Consider the following 20,858-nt stretch of genomic DNA (forward strand, 5'->3'; position numbering starts at 1 on the left):
CCTTTATGTGACCTTCAGAGGTTAATCTGAAATTAGAGTCTGAGAAACTGGAGCTTATTTCTCGATGCCCATCAAACAAAAACTGGGTCTTCGTCGATGACACAAAAAAATATCACCACCAAGAAATATTTTTCGTCTCTTAGGTTCCAAAATAGGTTCACTGTACTTTGTTCTTGACCACAGAAGCCAGCAGCAGCAGTGCTACGACAGATCAGTCACCAACGAGTGATATATCAGAAACCAGCGTAAGCAGCCGTTCCAGCTTCGCTGCGAGTAGAAGTGAAATGAGTCCTTTATTAGCATCGAGCAGCAATAAAATCAACAGCGAACGCACAAGCGTCACTGTTCCAGCTGAAAGCTTTAGCAGCTCTTCCTCTCTGAACATCTTGTTCACAAGCAGCAGCAGCGGTGGTAGGGATGGTGCAGACACAACAAGCACGGACGCCAGCAATAATACAGGTTTGTTTTTACACATTAAGAAAATAAAGAAGAAGAGAGAAAAACAGAAAAACTGCAGTTGGTAAGACTTGCGCCATTTTCAGAGGCCCCAAGGAAGATGAAGAAATCCCGGTCTTTCCGGAAATTGAAGAAGAGTAAAACTAATTCGTAACTTTCAAGAAGAATAGAATTTTGTTCTCCGAAGCCAAACGAATTTAGAAATTCCTGATATTTCCACCGAAGCTTAATAAAGAAGATTAGAAATACAAGATTCAAGATGTTCAAGAACACAAGAAGCCCGAAGCGTTTTCAGAATGCTAAAGTTTAAAGGAATTAATTCCAAATGAAATTCTTTGCATTTTATTAAAAAAAACCATTTATATGTCATTATTGCTATCTCCGTCTCAGAAGTTGAAAAAAGGTTGTATTTTTTACTTAAGTCACTTTTGTTTCTGTTCGTTCATAAACATGACTACACAAAAAGCAACGTGCGAATTAAAGAAAAAAAAAGTTATCTAAAAGTGAGTCTTGTGCCGGGCAACAAGTGATTAATTTTAGGAAGGAAAAGCATGCAAGTTTTATTAGGGACCAGATGACCTCTTTGGCGGAGGTTTGGGGTCACCAAGCGCTCTATTTGACCTATTCATTTAAAACCAAATATAAAACACCAATATTGCTAAGTTAACTTGAGCTTCCTTATGATGAATGGTCTTTGAGATGTTACTAGAGTATGCGTAATGTTTCAGTAAGCCAGTTTGCCACATTAAGGTAAGATAAAACTAAAACTGCATCAAACTACATCATTTTTACCTCAGTATATAAAGAATCTGTTCAAAATATGATCCGTATATTATAGCTTTTACTGTAAGCCCTAAAGTGGTGCAGTGGCCTTCGCCATTTTCTGGGTGTTACCGTAGGCAGACTGACAACATTTACAGCAGTTTTGAGAAATGTTTCTTCTGTTTGTTGATAAGATTAGATGAGCTTGTTATAGCAGGTCGATCTGGAGCCTCAGCGTGGACAGGTAAGTCAAGATATACTGGTGGTGGTCATACTGAATAATCCAAATGGCCTGATTTGTACTTTCAAAATCCTGTTTACTGGCATTGATAAATTTTAACTTATTAACCCATATGCTACACCTTTCTTTCAATATGCCTAAAGTATCGGACAATCGTTTCTATAATAGTCAATGATTAGTAGTAGCATGCCATTTCTGTAAATAAAACTTGCACATAAAAGAATTAACCTGATGTGGTTATAATCCAGTGAACGAATTGGCAATGATAGCAAGGAAATTTTCAAAGTCAGGACCCCTGGTAGCAACCATCTGAAGAAAAATGTCGAAGGAAATACTAATTTCACTTTTTTTTTCTTTTACTTGCAGGTAGTGAAAGCAGCAGCTCATCATCAAGTAAGTGTATTAAGTAGTATACGGCTTGATTTATATAAGTCAGCAGTGTGCTTTCTCCATTCTAACCTCATTGTCATTCATTTTATCATTCCCATGACCTTTTCATGAATTTTTCTGCCCTTTGGAAGCTGAAAGTCCATGGTGAAAATTAATTCCTGGCAGCTTACAGCTTGGGCTGGTTACCACACCAATTCACCTTCCTCTTGAGAGGGTAAAGAGTTCTGTAAATGAATAAAGCTTTCAGACATTTCTAAAGCTTCTAAATGATGAAAAGGCTTTATTTGTTATCATGAACGTATTCGATTCTGTAAAGATAAATTGTTTTAAGAGTTCGGCTTTTCTTAAAACTCACATTTGCAAACGGAATAAAGCTGCTTGCTTCCTTGAAGTAATATTTGGCATAAATCCTCCCTGTTTAATGAAAGTAACCATAAAATGTAACATAAACTTCATCCTCAGGCTCAAGCTCAATTTCAAGTTCAAGTATTTCAAGTTCTAGTAGTTATAGTTCCAGTTCAAGTTCAAGTAGTTCTAGTTCCAGTTCGAGTTCAAGTTCGAGCAGTTCTAGTTCTAGTTCCAGCTCGAGCTCAAGTTCGAGCAGCTCCAGTTCAAGCTCAAGTTCTAGCAGTTCTAGTTCCAGTTCCAGCTCGAGCTCTAGTTCGAGCAGCTCCAGTCAAGCAGCTCCAGTTCAAGCTCAAGTTCTAGTTCAAGTAAGTACAGCCGCCTGGAGTCGAACTTTCCGATCTTGGCAAGGCGAGATACCCACGCTCCTAGATGCCCGAAGTTTAGTCGCATTACTCAATATCTTTGATTCTGGTTGACGGTATATTTCGGTAGCCAATAAGCATTGTAACCTCTCGTGTGTGTGCTGAGCGATTAGCTGCCATGATATTAGCCGCAGATATTTACCGTCAGGTCGAGAATCAAAGAATAATTGACTAGATAGCATTCAAGATAATGTAAGATCAAATAGTACACATTCACTGATCAGCTTCACAAATGTCGTAGATGTCAGGATCAGATTTAGGTTATTCAAGAATCAAGTGACGGTTATATACATGACATGAACTTAAAGCACAGCTCATGAAGGAGGATATGGAGAACAATGGAAGTCACTTAAATCCACTCATCACATTCAGACATAAATTGTTTTGTAAGATAAAAAATATTCTTAGAAAAATGGAAAATATGAGCAAACAATATTTTGATTGAGTTTTGATGTGAAATCATTATTTTTTTTACTCATTATAAAGGTTCATTATTCTTTTCTAATTGTAATTTTACCAACATCATAAAATCTTAAGTATTTCAAAAAAAATTTCAATTTTATTTTTTTCAAGCTTAAGTTACAACTTCATTAACTCGATCATTTGTATGTAATATAATGATTTCAGCTCATCTCATCAAATTTCAGCTATATAATGCCTTACATTTTCATGGTTTTGTCTATCAGTTATTTCAAGTAAGCTCTAAGCTTGCAGTTATATTTTTTATCCATTTTTCTGTGAAGAAAATAACTGCTTTTTCCAACCTCAAACTTTGATGTAGTCTAGACTAAAGTTTTGAGTTTTCCCTGACCATGACCCAACAATTATATATAAAACTAAACTTAGTGTAAGTTATTTTTTTCGCTACAAACTTTTCATTCAAGGTATAATGACACTTTGTAAGTTGTTTGGATTAAGAGAAAATTTTCTGTCAACATTATATTCTGGATTGTTAAAAAAAAGAAGAAAAAAAACAGAAACAGCTAAATTTATAACTGAAAAGACCTAAGGTAGCATTTTTTCCAACTTTGCTACCACTAATTCGTGTTCGTACATACTGCATATTGAGTTCTAAATGGTTTCACCTAACTTGCTGTAAATTTGCTTTAAACCAATAAACCTGAATAGGTATATTTTGCTCGGTAAATATGCGTGGTTACTCACTGGGGAAAAATCTGTCAGCAGTTGTGGACGGTTACTAACTGATGACGACTTCCCTGGCTTGTTAGCTGCACTCAGCATAAAGCTAGCAAGCACTTCTAAATCAGCATAAATACCCTTAACGCTAAATAAAAACAGTGCTCGAGTTTGAAACACAATTCTGTCACTCGCGATCTCACATTTTTATTGTTTGAAATACAAAATCGAACAGGCAACTTGAAAGTCTACTTATTTTTGAGGAGTTGTCAAAATTAAAGGAGTGAATTATTATCTTTCAATTTAGAATTTTTTTTCTTTTCGAAGTTAAGTGCGTTTTAGAATCAATTCGTGAGACGAAAAGAACGCATTCAAGAAATGTTAAACTAAGTTTATGCAACCATCCTTGGTATCTGCTGGTGATCCTGAAAGTCAAAGAGCAACCTTAACAAGAGAAAAGCATTAGAAATAACAACAACAATAATGATAATAATCTGCCATGTTGTTGGTGATTAAGAAATGTCACTATTCTGCTAAAACTATTCTCTAAAATTTGTGATTATAGATTGATCCCCAAAGACCTCCCGTGTTCCCTATCGACGCGAGCTAAGCCAGAAACATTTACAAATCACCACAGATTCAATCGTATCACCGATCATTGCTATTATCAGACCCACCGCTGTCGAAATCATATTTTTGTTATCATGTCAGACCCACAGCCGTCGAAATCATGTCCATTTAGTCTCACACACAAACACGCAGACACACACACAGACAAAAGGACGCAACGAAGATGAGAAAGCACCTCTGATCTGGAATTTTCGTTTCCAGGTTCCAGCTCGAGTAGCAGTAGCAGCTCAAGCTCCTCCTCAAGTAGTAGCTCAAGTACATGTCAAAGCAATCTTAATTCACCACTGCTTGTGACTGCACGTGGATGTAGCTGACCTCACCGCATTTAAATCAAGACTTTAACGAGATACTCTAAACAATCGGAGATAAAAAAGCTGACAGGGATGAGACTAAAGTTTGAAAAGACCGTTCGTCAAGGCCCTTAATTTTTATTATATGCGAAATGGAATCGTAATTTCAGTAAAGTTAACTGCAAAGATATGAGCTGTCTTTGGTCAAATCAGGTAGATGAACTGACGTCCAGGCCTGACCAGTGATAATCGATTAGCACTGACGCTAACTTACTGATTAACAGAGGCTTCTGGTATTCAGCCCACTGAATTAAATTTACGTCCAAGCGACTCTTGGAAAAACTGAATTAGCACTTTCATTCATTTTCATCACCAATTAGAGATAAAACCCAACGGAATTCTGGTCTAAATTCTATAAAAGAAAAACGAAAAGGGAAATTATATCTGCTCACTTCGTATCCTAAAATTCCGTTCGATTAACCAGCGCTGTTACCAATCGCTTATTTCAAAATCCTGGGTATTTTTTTGTTTTTTGTTTATTGTATAAGAATTCCATCGTGAAGCAAATAAAATGCAGCTTTCTTTTGCATTGTCGATATATCCAGTAATTTGCGATTTATAACTGCTGATACTAAGAGACCTATTGTATTAATCACAGGTTCATAGACGATTTTGAGACGGTGCCCCTAGCGAAAAACAAAAAACAAACTTTACAAAATGAAGGGAATAATATTTCAGTTTAATATTTGGTCCTGGAGAGGGATAGCTGGCGTTAAAGTGGTGTAAGAGAAAGAAAGGATATTGAATGAGTAGGGAGCTAAATAAATAACTAAATAACTAACTAAATAAATAAATGATTGAAGCCACACTATTTTGCGTGTTGCTTTTCTTCAACCAACATCACTATCATCCCACCGTATCCATTTCGCCACTATCTTCATCATCCCTTCTTTTCTTTCATAACATCATCATTCGCTCCTAAACCACATTTCCAAGCTTTCAAAATCGTCTCAAATCATCTCATCGCTTTCTTTTGATTCCTAACGGACTTTCCCCTCGTTCTCATTCGCCTCTCCTTTCCTGATCTTCTCTTATTCATAATTGTCGTTGCTGTTTTTTGTTTTAAATATCTAATGGATTTGCCGAACACCTTTCCATTCCATATACAGGGTGAAACTGTCATCCATTGGGTGTTCTAAAATGCTTGCATGCTGTATAGTATAAAGATAAAACTCATTGTCATTTCATGAAGTATATGCACTCATCCTGAGACATTATCAGTGTTGATTGTCATCCACTAAAAATAAATCTTAATCAGCAAATGCTATTCAAACTAATATTAATAAAAAGGATTCATCTTGTCTCTAATACTTGTATATATTCTGACGACGCGTTACTCTTACTGTGGGATTATACTAATAACACTCAATTTATTCATTTCAGGTTCCTCGTCCAGTAGCAGTAAGTATACGTTGCCCGTCTTGTAAAGCTTTTCTTCTGTTTGCTAAGATGCTATGGCATTTATTACCTTTCTTACTTGTTCCTCCTTAGGTCAAAGAGCCTCAGCACTTGGCTAGTTGACTTTGTGAGTGCAAAAGAGGTTCCTTTCAGATATCTCCAAGACGACGAGATCTCAAGAAGTACCGACGTTTGTGGTAGCTATCGGTTTTTATAAATGGAAGATGTTGACTTCTGCTTTGATTTCGTGTGCACATTTCTTAATAAACCGTAAATCTCTAAAATCTTTTTAAAAAAGTTATAACATTGTTTTTGTTCCAGGGGTACTTTAATCGAAGCTGGTGCATTTTTAAAAATATCTTTAAATGAAATTTCTTTTCCAGGCGAATCTAACCTTCTAAACCCGTTCGTGACAGCTGCATAAACTGTAATATAAACGGTGACTAATGGCTTTCATTTGTTTCAGCCGTGTTCTGCATGGAATCTAAACACAGAAAACTAAATCTTTTCAAATCTAATCCTTTCTAAATTCTATTAAAGATAGCATTTTAATCAAGATCCAGAGGCCATTAAAATCCATCTGAACGAGCAGTCAAGAAGTGGCCTAGACTCTTCTTTGCAATAAAGACTATTTTTACGCTAAACCCATTAAACCTTGAAATACGATGAACTGACTGCAACCTGACACCTTAAAAACAACGTGGCGAAAGTGCTGCTGCTCCACGGAAAGGAATAAAAAAAAAGTCGGCGACAAAGAAAATGGACTTGACTGCATTGTCAGTGGTGATTAAATAGTGTGCTTGTGTGAGTGATTAAACAAAGACCCCGTAAATCGTCTGCGTCATCATCTCCGCTTCATCAGGGAGGGATCTGATGTCACAGGACATTGGTAAGTACTAAACTTAATGCTGTTTCTTTATTTAATTTCTCGTATAATATTTGGTCGAACAATTTTGTGAACTTTGGTCGTACTGGAGTCCTTTGAAGGTAACTACTAGATGGTATTCACATTTTATGAAGAAAGCAAAGCACAAGGGTGCGTCCACTCTTAGGCAAAACATTATAGATGCAAGTTGGCTTCTTATTGTATCCACATCATAATCAGGATATAATACGGTAAAACCTGTCATAAACACATGTAGGCAACTTATCGGCAACTTATCGAATACATGTCATAAATAGGTTGCAAACAAGTCAATGACTGTAAGCGGGAGCATATTCCTGAACTGCAACCAAGTACTGAACTTTCCCTGAAAAAGCAGAAAGCCATAATTTAAAAACTAACAAAAATATCTTCTTGAAAGTAATCTCAATATGTTTCGCACACCAAAATTATCGATATGACACTTCTTTGAACTACTCTAACCTAACCTAACCTAATCTAGTGATAAGGCAAGAGAACAGGTTGGTGCAAACGGGGGATGACTATTTAGCAAACTGTGGATAATCATATGAATCACTATTTCGAACAAACAATAAAAATCGTTGGCTCGCTTTCAGCCTGTTTGTAATGTAAGATGAATTGCCAATGCGTGTTTACATGTTTTACTGTAGTGTGGATGTGTATCCTTGGATGCGGTACATTTTAAGAGCAATTGTTTTTCACCAATGGCCCATTTAATAACTGGATCATGACTTAAATACTAAGACACAGGTTCATATAGTACAATGACGCTTCACCAGCAACCCAACACACGTTTATGCGGCACACACTCTATATTGAAAGTATTTATATTTCAACACTCAAGTTCCATTGAATATATGAATTTCTTTTTTTTTATATATATTAATGAAGTTTAAAGTTTCAGGTTTGGTTTGTTTTTCGTAGTCTGTAAATGAAGGCTTTCTAGCTAAATGATAATTGCAGTTATATAAATTTGTGTTTGGTATATGACAGAGGAATTCATCAGTTCCTCACTCGTTTGCTACTTTAGCTCAAATTGGACGATTACTTTAAGAATATGTTTTAAACTATTTTCTTTTGGTAAATGTTGATATTGGTTTTTGGGTTTCTAAACCGAATTTTTCGTACCACAGCTCATTGAAGTAACTTTACCATTCCATCATTTTCATTTCTGTTACGCTTCTTCAATCATCTATTAGAATGGCTGATGAAAAGCCGTAGATCTTGTCTCTGCATATATTTTAAGCGAAATTAAAACATAACACAGAATTTTAATCTATTAACAACGATAGGAGAAGCAGCAGCATCAACACGAATCCTGAAGATATTGCTTGAATGAGTTACTTCATAAAAAGCCTAAGTTTTACTGCGTCTGTAACTTTTCTTACACTTGCAACCACATCTTGTCCTCTGTTTAACTGACTAACACGACATCAGTAAATACTACAGAAATATAAAACTGTAGGAAGATTTACCGGAATAATTATTTCTGTCAGACTAAGCTCTATTCAAGCTGTATATCAGAGCTTTATGAGGAGTATTCCAAATCGATTCTTCGAATCGAGGAAATCGTATGTGTTCCTGAGAGAAACTGGGAGGCGGGGATTTAGGTGAGGGGAAGAAAAGATTAAAGTGTGAGAGGAAGGAGGTCGAAAGGGGATGGGAGGGGATTATTTAGTTATGGTTACCGAAATATTTTATTCTTTAAAGGCACCATGACTTTGAAAAATCTTTCTAAAACTATATTTCATTAATTATTTCCTAGGCTCTAAATAAAAAGAAAGTTTAATTGACCAAAGTTTCTATACAGTAAAAATGACGTCATTGTATGTCGATTTAATTGATTTCTAATACTGTAAAGAAACATTTTATAATTCGAATACTTTTCCCTCGGGATAGACACTTTATTCAGAATAACTTTTCAATTACGTACGTGCAATGAATCAGAATAATGATTTTCTGCCTTCAGTCCTAGACTGTTAAGAATTGTTTTCAGATATATAGAATTAAAAATCTTCCTTTTTTTATTGAAATATATGTTTTTGATTTTATTCCATTTTAAAATTTAGACTAAACTACCAAACGCGCTACTAATGGCAGTTCGATGCTCAAATACACTGAATAAAACAAAACTGAAAAGGTTTTTGAAAAAATCTACATGGTTTAGAAATTAGAATACAACTACACTAACAATATTTCTGAATATTTTGTGAAGTTTTATACAAACACTTCCTACTTGGATTTTCGAAAATAATAAAAATCTATGTTAGGCATAAGTTGGAAGAATATAAAGTATCCAAGAAAAAACATAAAGATAACCATAACGTTTATATATTTAAAGGGTAATCTCATTCATAGGAGACAATGATACATCAACTACACTTTTAACCACTGGTACTTCAACAAATGTTATAACCACTGGTACATGTATTACGCTTACAAACACTGGTTCATCAACTAATGGTTCAAATGCAACTATAACACAATCTTCATCTACTATAACAGAAACCACAACAACAACCACTGTTGCACCTACAACTACCACAAGTACATCTACTTATGGTACAACTGCAACTACAACATCTTCGTCAATTACAACAGGAACTCCGACAACAGCAACATCAACAACTGGTACACCTACAACTACCACAAGTACATCTACTAATGGTACAACTGCTCACAAACATCTTCGTCAATACAACAGGAATCCCACAACTGCAACAAACAACCACTGGTAACAACAACTAACACAGTACATTTACTAATGTACAACTACAACAACATCTTCGGTCAACTACCAAAAGGAACTCCAAACACAAGCAACAACAACTACTGGTACACCTACAAACTACCACAAGTACATCTACTAATGGTACAACTGCAACTACAACGTCTTCATACAACTACAAAACAGGAACTCCAACAACAGCAAACAAACAACCACAGGTACCAACCTAACCACTACCACAAGTACAATCTCAACTAATGGTCAACTGGCAACTACAAACATCTTTCGGTTCAACTACAACAGGAACTCCGACAAACTGCAAACAACAACCACTGTTACACTTCAACTGCAAACAAGTCATCTACTAATGGTTAACAACCGAAACTTACAACATTTCGTCAACTAACAAACAGGAAACTCCAACAAACAGCAACAACCACTTACTGGTACCCTACAACTACCACAAGTACTTACTGTAATGGTACACTTTGCAAACTACAACATCTTTCGTCAACTACAACAGGAACTCCAAAAAACAGCAACAACAAAACCAATGTTAACCTACAAACTACCACAAGTACATCTACTAATGGTACAACAGCAACTACAAACGCTCGTCAACTACAACAGGAAACTCCAACAAACAGCAACAACAACCAAGGTACACCTACAACTACCACAAGTACATTACTAATGGTACAACTCGCCAAACTATCAACGTCTTGTCAACTACAACAGGAACTCAACAACAACCATGCTTTACTACCTAACAAACTACACAAGTACATCTACTAATGGTAAAACTGCAACTACTAAGTCTTATCAACTACAACAGGAACTCCAACAACAGCAAACACCAACCACTGTGTACACCACAATACCACAAGTACATCTACAAGGTACAAAGTGCAACTACAACATCTTCAATCAACTACAACAGGAACTCCAACAACAGCAACAACAAAACTGTTAACCTACAACTACCACCAAGTACATATACTCATGGTACAACTGCAACTACTACGTCTCATCAACTATAACAGGAACTCCAACAACAGCAACAACAAACCACTGGTACACCTACAACTACCACAAGTACATCTACTAATGGGCGTACAACTGGCAACGACAACATCTTCATCAACTACACAGGAAACTCCGGGAACAAACAAGCAACAACAAACCACTGTTGCACCTACCCACTACCACAAGTACATCTACTAATGGTACAACTGCAACCTACAACATCTTCATCAACTACAACAGGAACTCCAAACAACAGCAACAACAACCCACTGTTGCTCACAACTACCACAAGTACATCTACTAATGGTACAACTGCAACTACAACATCTCATCAAACTACAACAGGAACTCCAAAACAACAAGGCAACAAAACAACACTGTTGCACCTACAACTACCACAAGTACATCTACTAATGGTACAACTGCAACTACAACATCTTCATCAACTACAACAGGAACTCCAACAACAGCAACAACAACCACTGTTGCACCTACAACTACCACAAGTACATCTACTAATGGTACAACTGCAACTACAACATCTTCATCAACTACAACAGGAACTCCAACAACAGCAACAACTACCACTGGTACACCTACAACTACCACAAGTACATCTACTAATGGTACAACTGCAATTATGTATTTGTCAAATACAACTACAAAACTAGCAAATAAATCCTATGAAATTATTTCAATATGTTTCCCATACTAAAATTATTGATTTGACACTTCTTTGAACTAACCTAACCTGACCTAACCTAACCTAATGTAGTGATATGGAAAAAAAACAGGTTTGTGCAAGTGCAAAAAGAATATTTGGCAAACTCTGGATAATAATATGAATCATTATTTCAAACAAACAATAAAAAGCGTTGGATCGCTTTCAGCCTGTTTGTAATGTAAGATGAATTGCCAATGCGCGTTTACATGTTTTACTGTAGTGTGGAGTTGTATCCTTGGATGCGGTACATTTTAAGAGCAATTGTTTTTCACCAATGGTTCAGTTAACAGCTGGATCTTGACTTAAACACTGTGACACAGGTTCTATATACTGTAATGACGCTTCACCAACAACCCAACACACTTTTATGCGGCGCACACTCTTTATTGAAAGTATTTATATTTCAACACTTAAGTTCCATTGAATATATGAATTTCTTTTTTTTATATATTAATGAAGTTCAAAGTTTCAACTTTGGTTTGTTTTTCGTAGTCTGTAAATGAAGGCTTTTTAGCTAAATGATAATTGCAGTTATATAAATTTGTGTTTGGTATATGACAGAGGAATTCATCAGTTCCTCACTCGTGCGCTACTTTAGCTCAAATTGGACATTTACTTTAAGAATATGTTTTAAACTATTTTCTTTTGGTAAAAGATGATATTGCTTTTTGGGTTTTTAAACCGAATTTTTCGTACCACAGCTCATTGAAGTAACTTTACCATTCCATCATTTTCATTTCTGTTACGCTTCTTCAATCATCTATTAGAATGGCTGATGAAAGGCCGTAGATCTTGTTTCTGCATATATTTTAAGCTAAATTAAAACATAACACAGAATTTTAATCTATTAACAACGATAGGAGAAGCAGCAGCATCAACGCGAATCCTGAAGATATTGTTTGAATGAGTTATGTCATAAAATGCCTAAGTTTTACTGCGTCTGTAGCTTTTCTAGTACTTGCAACCACATCTTGTCCTCTGTTTAACTGACTAACATGACATCAGTAAATACTACAAAAATATAAAACTGTAGGAAGATTTACCGGAATAATTATTTCTGTCAGACTAAGCTCTATTCAAGCTGTATATCAAAGCTTTATGAGGAGTATTCCAAATCGATTCTTTGAATCGAGGAAATCTTATGAGTTCCTGAGAGAAACTGGGAGGCGGGGATTTAGGTGAGGGGAGGAAAAGATTAAAGTGTGAGGGGAAGGAGGTCGAAAAGGGATGGGAGGGGATTATTTAGTTATGGTTATCGAAATATTTTATTATTTAAAGGCACCATGCCTTTGAAAAATCTTTCTAAAACTATATTTCATTAATTATTTCCTAGGCTCTAAATAAAAAGAAAGTTTAATTGACCAAAGTTTCTATACAGTAAAAATGACGTCATTGTATCTCGATTTGATTGATTTCTAATACTGTAAAGAAACATATTATAATTCGAATACTTTTCCCTCGGGATAGACACTTTATTCAGAATAAATTTTCAATTACGTACGTGCAATGAATCAGAATAATGATTTTCTGCCTTCAATCATAGACTGTTAAGAAGTGTTTTCAGATATATAGCATTAAAAATCTTATTTTTTTTATTGAAATATATGTTTTTGATTTTATTCCATTTTAAAATTTAGACCAAACTACCTAACGCGCTACTACTGGCAGTTCGATGCTCAAATACACTGAATAAAACAAAACTGAAAAGGTTTTTGAAAAAAATCTAAATGGTTTAGAAATTAGAACATAACTACACTAACAATATTTCTGAATATTTGGTAAAATTTTATCCAAACACTTCCTACTTGGATTTTCGAAAATAATAAAAATCTATGTTAGGAAGAAGTTAGAAGAATATAAAGTATCCAAGAAAAAACATAAAGATAACCTTAACGTTTATATATTGAAAGGGTAATCTCATTCATAGGAGGCAATGATACATCAACTACACTTTTAACCACTGGTACTTCAACAAATGTTATAACCACTGGTACATCTATTACGCTTACAAACAGTGGTACATCAACTAATGGTTCAACTGCAACTATAACACAATCTTCATCTACTATAACAGAAACTACAACAACAACCACTGGTGCACCTACACCTACCACAGATACATCTACTAATGGTACAACTGCAACTACAACGACTTCATCTTCTACAACAACAACTCCAACAACAAGCAACCAAACGGTACCCACAACTACAACATACAACACCTGGCGCAACCACAGATAGCATCCTACTAATGTGAATGGGGTACCAACTAACAACTTTGGCAAAAAGGCTAACAATACAAACGACATTCACTTCTACAACAACAACTCCAACAAACAGGTAACAACCAACCACGAGAGGTACAACAAACACCTCAACCTACCCGCCAATATACCACAGTACTATCTACACAATCTACTAATGAGTACAAACTGCCTACTTAACTACAGACAACATCTTTTCGGGGGGGTCAGACTTACAACAGGAAAACGATCTTTACTCTCTTATGTACCGGCCAACAGCAGACAACAAACCACATGGTACAAAACCTACAATCTACGTAACCATCAAGTACATCTAGTAATGGTACAACTGCAACTACAACATCTTCGTCAACTACAACAGGACAACGGAACTCCGACAACAGCAACAACAACGCTGGTACACCTACAACTACCACAAGTACATCTACTAATGGTACAACTGCAACTACAACATCTTCATCAACTACAACAGGAACTCCAACAACAGCAACAACAACCACTGTTACACCTACAACTACCACAAGTACATCTACTAATGGTACAACTGCAACTACAACGTCTTCATCAACTACAACAGAAACTACGACAACAACCACTGGTACACCTACAACTACCACAAGTACATCTACTAATGGTACAACTGCAACTACAACATCTTCATCAACTACAACAGGAACTCCAACCACAGCAACAACAACCACAGGTACACCTACAACGACCACAATTACATCTACTAATGGTACAACTGCAAACTACAACATCTTCATCAAACTACAACAGGAACTCCAACAAGAGCACCAACAACCACTGGTATACACCTACAACTACCACAAGTACATCTACTAAGGTACAACTGCAACTACAACATCTTCATCTATACTTACAACAGAAAACTCCAACCACAGCAACACCAACCACAGGTTACAACCTACAACGTACCACAATTAACATACTACTAATGGTAAACAACTGCAACTACAAAATCTTCATCAACTACAACAGGAAACCTCAAACAAAACCAGCAACAACAACCACTGGGTACACCTACAACTACACAAGTACATCTACTAATGGTAACAACTGCAACTATAACAACGATTACATCAACTACAACAGAAACTCCGACAAAAACACTGGCTACCACCTACAAATACCATCTAGCTAATGGTACAACTCTGCCAACTACAACATCTTCATCAACTACAACAGGAACTCCAACAACAGCAACAACAATCACTGGTACACCTACAACTACCACAAGTACATCTACTAATGGTACAACTGCAACTACAACGTCTACATCAACTACAACAGAAACTCCGACAACAACCACTGGTACACCTACAACTACCACAAGTACATCTACTAATGGTACAACTGCAACTACAATGTCTTCATCAACTACAACAGAAACTCCGACAACAACCACAGGTACACCTACAACTACCACAAGTACATCTACTAATGGTACAACTGCAACTACAACAACTTTGTCAACTACAACAGGAACTCCAACAACTGCAACAACTACCACTGGTACACCAACAACTACCACAAGTACATCTACTAATGGTACAACTGCAATTACGTCTTTGTCAAATGGAACCATAAAACTAACAAATAAATCCTATGAAAATAATCTCAATGATTCCCATACTAAAATGATCGATTTGACACTTCTTTGAACTAACCTAACCTAACCTAACCTAACCTAATCTAGTGATATGAAAAAAAAACCAAGTTGGTGGAAGTGCAAAAAAAATATTTGGCAAACTCTGGATAATCATATCAATCATTATTTCGAAGAAACAATAAAAAGCGTTGGCTCACTTTCAGCCTGTTTGTAATGTAAGATGAATTGCCTATGCGCGTTTACATGTTTTACTGTAGTGTGGATGTGTATCCTTGGATGCAGTACATTTTAAGAGAAATTGTTTATCACCAATGGCCCATTTAACAGCTGGATCATGACTTAAACACTTAGACACAGGTTCTATATACTGCAATGACACTTCACCAACAACCCAACACACTTTTATGATGCAGCACATACTCTATATTAAAAGCATTTATATTCCAACACATAAGTTCCATTGAATACATTAATTTCTGAGATGTAGGCTGTCTTAACTAACCCGCTCTTTTTTGAAATACTAATGAAGTTTAAAGTTTCAACTTTGGTTTGTATTTCGTGGTCTGTAAATGAACACTTTTTAGTCAAAAGATAATTGCGTTTTATATATAATATAGTATATATATATCTATATCTATATATAGATATTATATATTATATATATGATATATATATATATATATGTATATATATATATATATATATATATATATATATATATATATATATATATATCTATATATATATATATATATATATAATATATATATATATTTGTGTTTGGTACATGCGAGTGGAATTTATCAGTTCCTCACTCGTGCTAATTTTGCTGAAATTGGACATTTACTTCATGAATATATTTTAAACTATTTTCTTTTGGTAAATGATGGATTTTGCTTTTGGGGACGGTTTCTAAACCGAATTTTTCCTTTTACCACAGCTCATTGAAGTAACTTTACCATTCCAACATATTCATTTCTGTTACACTTCTTCAATCATCTATTAGAATGGCTGATGAAAGGCCCTAGATCTTGTCTCTGCATATATTTTAAGCGAAAGTAAAACATAACACAGAATTTTAATCTATCAACAACGATAGGAGAAGCAGCAGCAACACAAACCCTGAAGATATTGTTTGAATGAGTTACGTCATAAATTGCCTAAGTTTTACTGCGTCTGTAGCTTTTCTAGTACTTGCAACCACATCTTGTCCTCTGTTTAACTGACTAACACGACATCAGTAAATACTACAGAAATATAAAACTGTAGGAAGATTTACTGGAATAATTATTGCTGACAGGCTAAGCTCTATTCAAGCTGTATATCAGAGCTTTATGAGCAGCATTCCAAATCGATTCTTCGAATCGAGGAAATCGTATGAGTTCCTGAGAGAAACTGGGAGGCGGGGATTTAGGTGAGGGGAGGAAAAGATTAAAGTGTGAGGGGAAGGAGATCGAAATGGGATGGGAGGGGATTATTTAGTTATGGTTATCGAAATATTTTATTCTTTAAAGGGCCAATAACTAATATAGCTTTCTAAAACTATATTTCATTAATTATTTCCTAGGCTCTAAATAATAAGAAAGTTTTAATGACCCAAGTTTATATACAGTAAACATGATTCCATTGTTTGTTGATTTCATTTATTTCTAATACTGTAAAGAAACATTTTATAATTCGAATATTTTTCCCTCAAGATAGAGACTTTATTCAGAATAAGTTTTCAATTACATACGTGCAATGAATCAGAATAATTATTTTCTGGCTTCAATCATAGACTGTTAACTAGTGTTTGTAGATTTATAGCGTTAAAAAACTTTTTTTTTTTTTTAAATATATGTTGTTGATTGTATTCCATATTAAAATTAAGACGAAACTATCTAATGCGCTACCATTGGAAGTTCGATGCTAAAATACACTGAACAAAACTGAAATGAAAAGGTTTTTGAAAAAATCTACATGGTTTAGAAATTAGAATACATCTACACTAATAATTGTTCTGAATCTGTGGTAAAATTTTATCCAAACACTTCTTACTTGGGTTTTCGAAAATAATACAAATTACTGTTAGGCAGAGGTTACCAGAATATCAGGTATCAAGAAAGACCATAAGGCTAATCATAATATTTATATATTAAAAGGCTGATCTCATTCATAGGAGACAGTGCTACATCCACTACACTTGTAACTACTGGTACATCAACGAATGTTACAACCACTGTTACACCTACTACACTTACAAACACTGGTACATCAACTAATGGTTCAATTGCAACTATAACCCAATCTTCATCTACTACAACAGGAACTACAACAACAACCACTGGTACACCTATACACACCACAGGTACATCTACTAACGGTACAACTGCAACTACAACACAGACTTCATCTACTACAACAGAAACTCCAACAACAGCAACAACAACCACTGGTAAACCTACAACTACCACAAGTACATCTACTAATGGTACAACTACAACAATAACATCTTCGTCAACTACAACCGAAACTCTAATTACAGCAACAACAACCACAAGTACATCTACTAATGGTACAACTGCAACTACAACGTCTTCGTCAACTACAACCGAAACTCCAACAACAGCAACAACAACCACTGGTGAACCTACAACTACAACAAGTACATCTACTAATGGTAAAACTGCAACTACAACATCTTCATCAACAACAACTGAAACTCCAACAACAGCAACAACAACTACCACAAGTACATCTAGTAATGGTACAATTGCAACTACAACGTCTTCGTCAACTACAACCGAAACTCCCACAACAGCAACAACAACCACAGGTACACCTACAACTACCACAAGTACATCTAGTAATGGTACAATTGCAACTACAATGTCTTCGTCAACTACAACCGAAACTCCAACTACAGCTACAGCAACCACAGGTACACCTACAACTACCACAAGTACATCTACTAATGGTACAACTGCAACTACAACGTCTTCGTCAACTACAACCGAAACTCCAACTACAGCTACAACAACCACTGGTACACCTCCAACTACCACAAGTACATCTACTAATGATACAACCGCAACTACAACGTCTTCGTCAACTACAACCGAAACTCCAACAACAGTAACAACATCCACTGGTACACAGACAACTACCACAAGTACATCCACTAATGGTACAACTGCAATTACAACGTCTTTGTCAACTACAACAGAAACTCCAACAACAGCAACAACAACCACTGGTACACCTACAACTACCACAAGTACATCTACTAATGGTACAACTTCAACTACATGTTTCGCGACTACAACTGCAAAACTAACAAAAGAATCTTTTTGAAAATAATCTCAATATGTTTCACGCGCCAAAATTATCGATATGAACTAACCTAACCTAACCTAACCTAATCTAGTGATATAAAAAAAAACTAGGTTGATGCAAGTGCAAAAAGAATATTCAGAAAACTCTGGATAATCATATAAATCAATATTTCGAACAAGCAATAAAAATCGTTGGCTCACTTTCAGCCTTTTTGTAATGTAAGATGAATTGCCAATGCGTGTTTACATGTTTTACTATGTGTGGATGTGTATTCTTGGATGCGGTACATTTTAAGAGCAATTGTTTTTCACCAATGGTTCATTTAACAGCTGGATCATGACTTAAACACTGTGACACAGGTTCTATATACTGTATTGACGCTTCACCAGCAACCCAACACACTTTTATGCAGCACACACTCTATATTAAAAGCATTTATATTTCAACACATAAGTTCCATTGAATATATTAATTTCTGAGATGTAGGCTGTCTTAACTAACCCGTTCTTTTTTTAAATGTTAATGAAGTTTAAAGTTTCAACTTTGGTTTGTCTTTCGTAGTCTGTAAATGAAGGCTTTTTAGCCAAAAGAGAATTGCGGTTATAGATATATAAGTATATATATATATATGATATATATTATAAATATATATATCTATATACTATTAATATATATATATAATAATATCTTATTATATATATAATATAATCTATATCTCTGTGTGTGGTGTGTGTGTTTGTTTGGTGTGATTTAGTGTGCAGAGTTTGGTACATGAGAGTGGAATTTATCAGTTCCTCACTCTTGCTAATTTTGCTGAAATTGGACATTTACTTCATGAATATATTTTAAACTATTTTCTTTTGGTAAATGATGATTTTGCTTTTGGGGTTTCTAAACCGAATTTTTCCTACCACAGCTCATTGAAGTAACTTTACCATTCCATCATATTCATTTCTGTTACACTTCTTCAATCATCTATTAGAATGGCTGATGAAAGGCCGTAGATCTTGTCTCTGCATATATTTTAAGCGAAATTAAAACATAACACAGAATTTTGATCTATTAACAACGATAGGAGAAGCAGCAGCATCAACATGAATCCTGAAGATATTGCTTGAATGAGTTATGTCATAAAATGCCTAAGTTTTACTGCGTCTGTAGCTTTTCTAGTACTTGCAACCACATCTTGTCCTCTGTTTAACTGACTAACACCACATCAGTAAATACTACAGAAATATAAAACTGTAGGAAGATTTACTGGAATAATTATTTCTGTCAGACTATGCTCAGTTGAAGCTGTATATCAGAGCTTTATGAGGAGTATTCTAAATCGATTCTTTGAATCAAGGAAATCGTATGAGTTCCTGAGAGAAACTGGGAGGCGGGGATTTAGGTGAGAGGAGGAAAAGATTAAAGTGTGATGGGAAGGAGGTCGAAAGGGGATGGGAGGGGATTTTTTAGTTATGGTTACCGAAATATTTTATTCTTTAAAGGCACCATGACTTTATAAAATCTTTCTAAAACTATTTCATTAATTATTTCCTAGGCTCTAAATAAAAAGAAAGTTTAATTGACCAAAGTTTATATACAGTAAAAATGACGTCATTGGATGTCGATTTGATTGATTTCTAATACTGTAAAGAAATATTTTATAATTCGAATACTTTTCCCTCGGGATAGACACTTTATTCAGAATAACTTTTCAATTACGTACGTACAATGAATCAGAATAATTATTTTCTGCCTTCAATCCTAGACTGTGAAGAAGTGTTTTCAGATATATAGCATTAAAAATCTTCCTTTTTTTATTGAAATATATGTTTTTGATTTTATTCCATTTTAATATTTAAACCAAACTACCTAACGTGCTACTACTGGCAGTTCGATGCTCAAATATACTGAATAAAACAAAACTGAAAAGGTTTTTGAAAAAAATCTACATGGTTTAGAAATTAGAATATAACTACAATAACAATATTTCTGAATATTAGGTAAAGTTTTATACAAACACTTCCTACTTGGATTTTCGAAAATAATAGAAATTTATGTTAGGAAGAAGTTAGAAGAATATAAAGTATCCAAGAAAAAACATAAAGACAACCATAACGTATATATACTGAAAGGGTAATC

General features: G+C 35.1%; 2 protein-coding genes across 2 annotated transcripts in view; both read left to right on the plus strand.

Annotated features, from left to right (window-relative positions):
* Positions 1–20,858, plus strand: part of LOC135219028 (platelet binding protein GspB-like) — a 239,515-nt gene that overhangs the window by 36,207 nt on the left and 182,450 nt on the right. Inside the window, 5 exon segments of the mRNA XM_064255463.1 lie at positions 184–459; positions 1,826–1,852; positions 2,312–2,562; positions 4,588–4,641; positions 6,120–6,137. Of these exon segments, the coding sequence (XP_064111533.1) occupies positions 184–459; positions 1,826–1,852; positions 2,312–2,562; positions 4,588–4,641; positions 6,120–6,137 (626 nt within the window).
* The window catches only part of LOC135220071 (mucin-2-like), a 35,562-nt gene continuing 25,264 nt past the window's right edge, over positions 10,561–20,858 (plus strand). Inside the window, exons 1-9 of the mRNA XM_064257394.1 lie at positions 10,561–10,790; positions 10,919–11,083; positions 11,138–11,434; positions 13,532–13,712; positions 13,857–13,915; positions 14,089–14,303; positions 15,005–15,337; positions 18,127–18,258; positions 18,319–18,669. Of these exons, the coding sequence (XP_064113464.1) occupies positions 10,561–10,790; positions 10,919–11,083; positions 11,138–11,434; positions 13,532–13,712; positions 13,857–13,915; positions 14,089–14,303; positions 15,005–15,337; positions 18,127–18,258; positions 18,319–18,669 (1,963 nt within the window). The remainder of the gene's footprint in view (positions 10,791–10,918; positions 11,084–11,137; positions 11,435–13,531; positions 13,713–13,856; positions 13,916–14,088; positions 14,304–15,004; positions 15,338–18,126; positions 18,259–18,318; positions 18,670–20,858) is intronic.

This window comes from Macrobrachium nipponense, chromosome 1 (genome assembly GCF_015104395.2).
Source record: "Macrobrachium nipponense isolate FS-2020 chromosome 1, ASM1510439v2, whole genome shotgun sequence".
In the NCBI taxonomy this organism is placed as follows: domain Eukaryota; kingdom Metazoa; phylum Arthropoda; class Malacostraca; order Decapoda; family Palaemonidae; genus Macrobrachium; species Macrobrachium nipponense.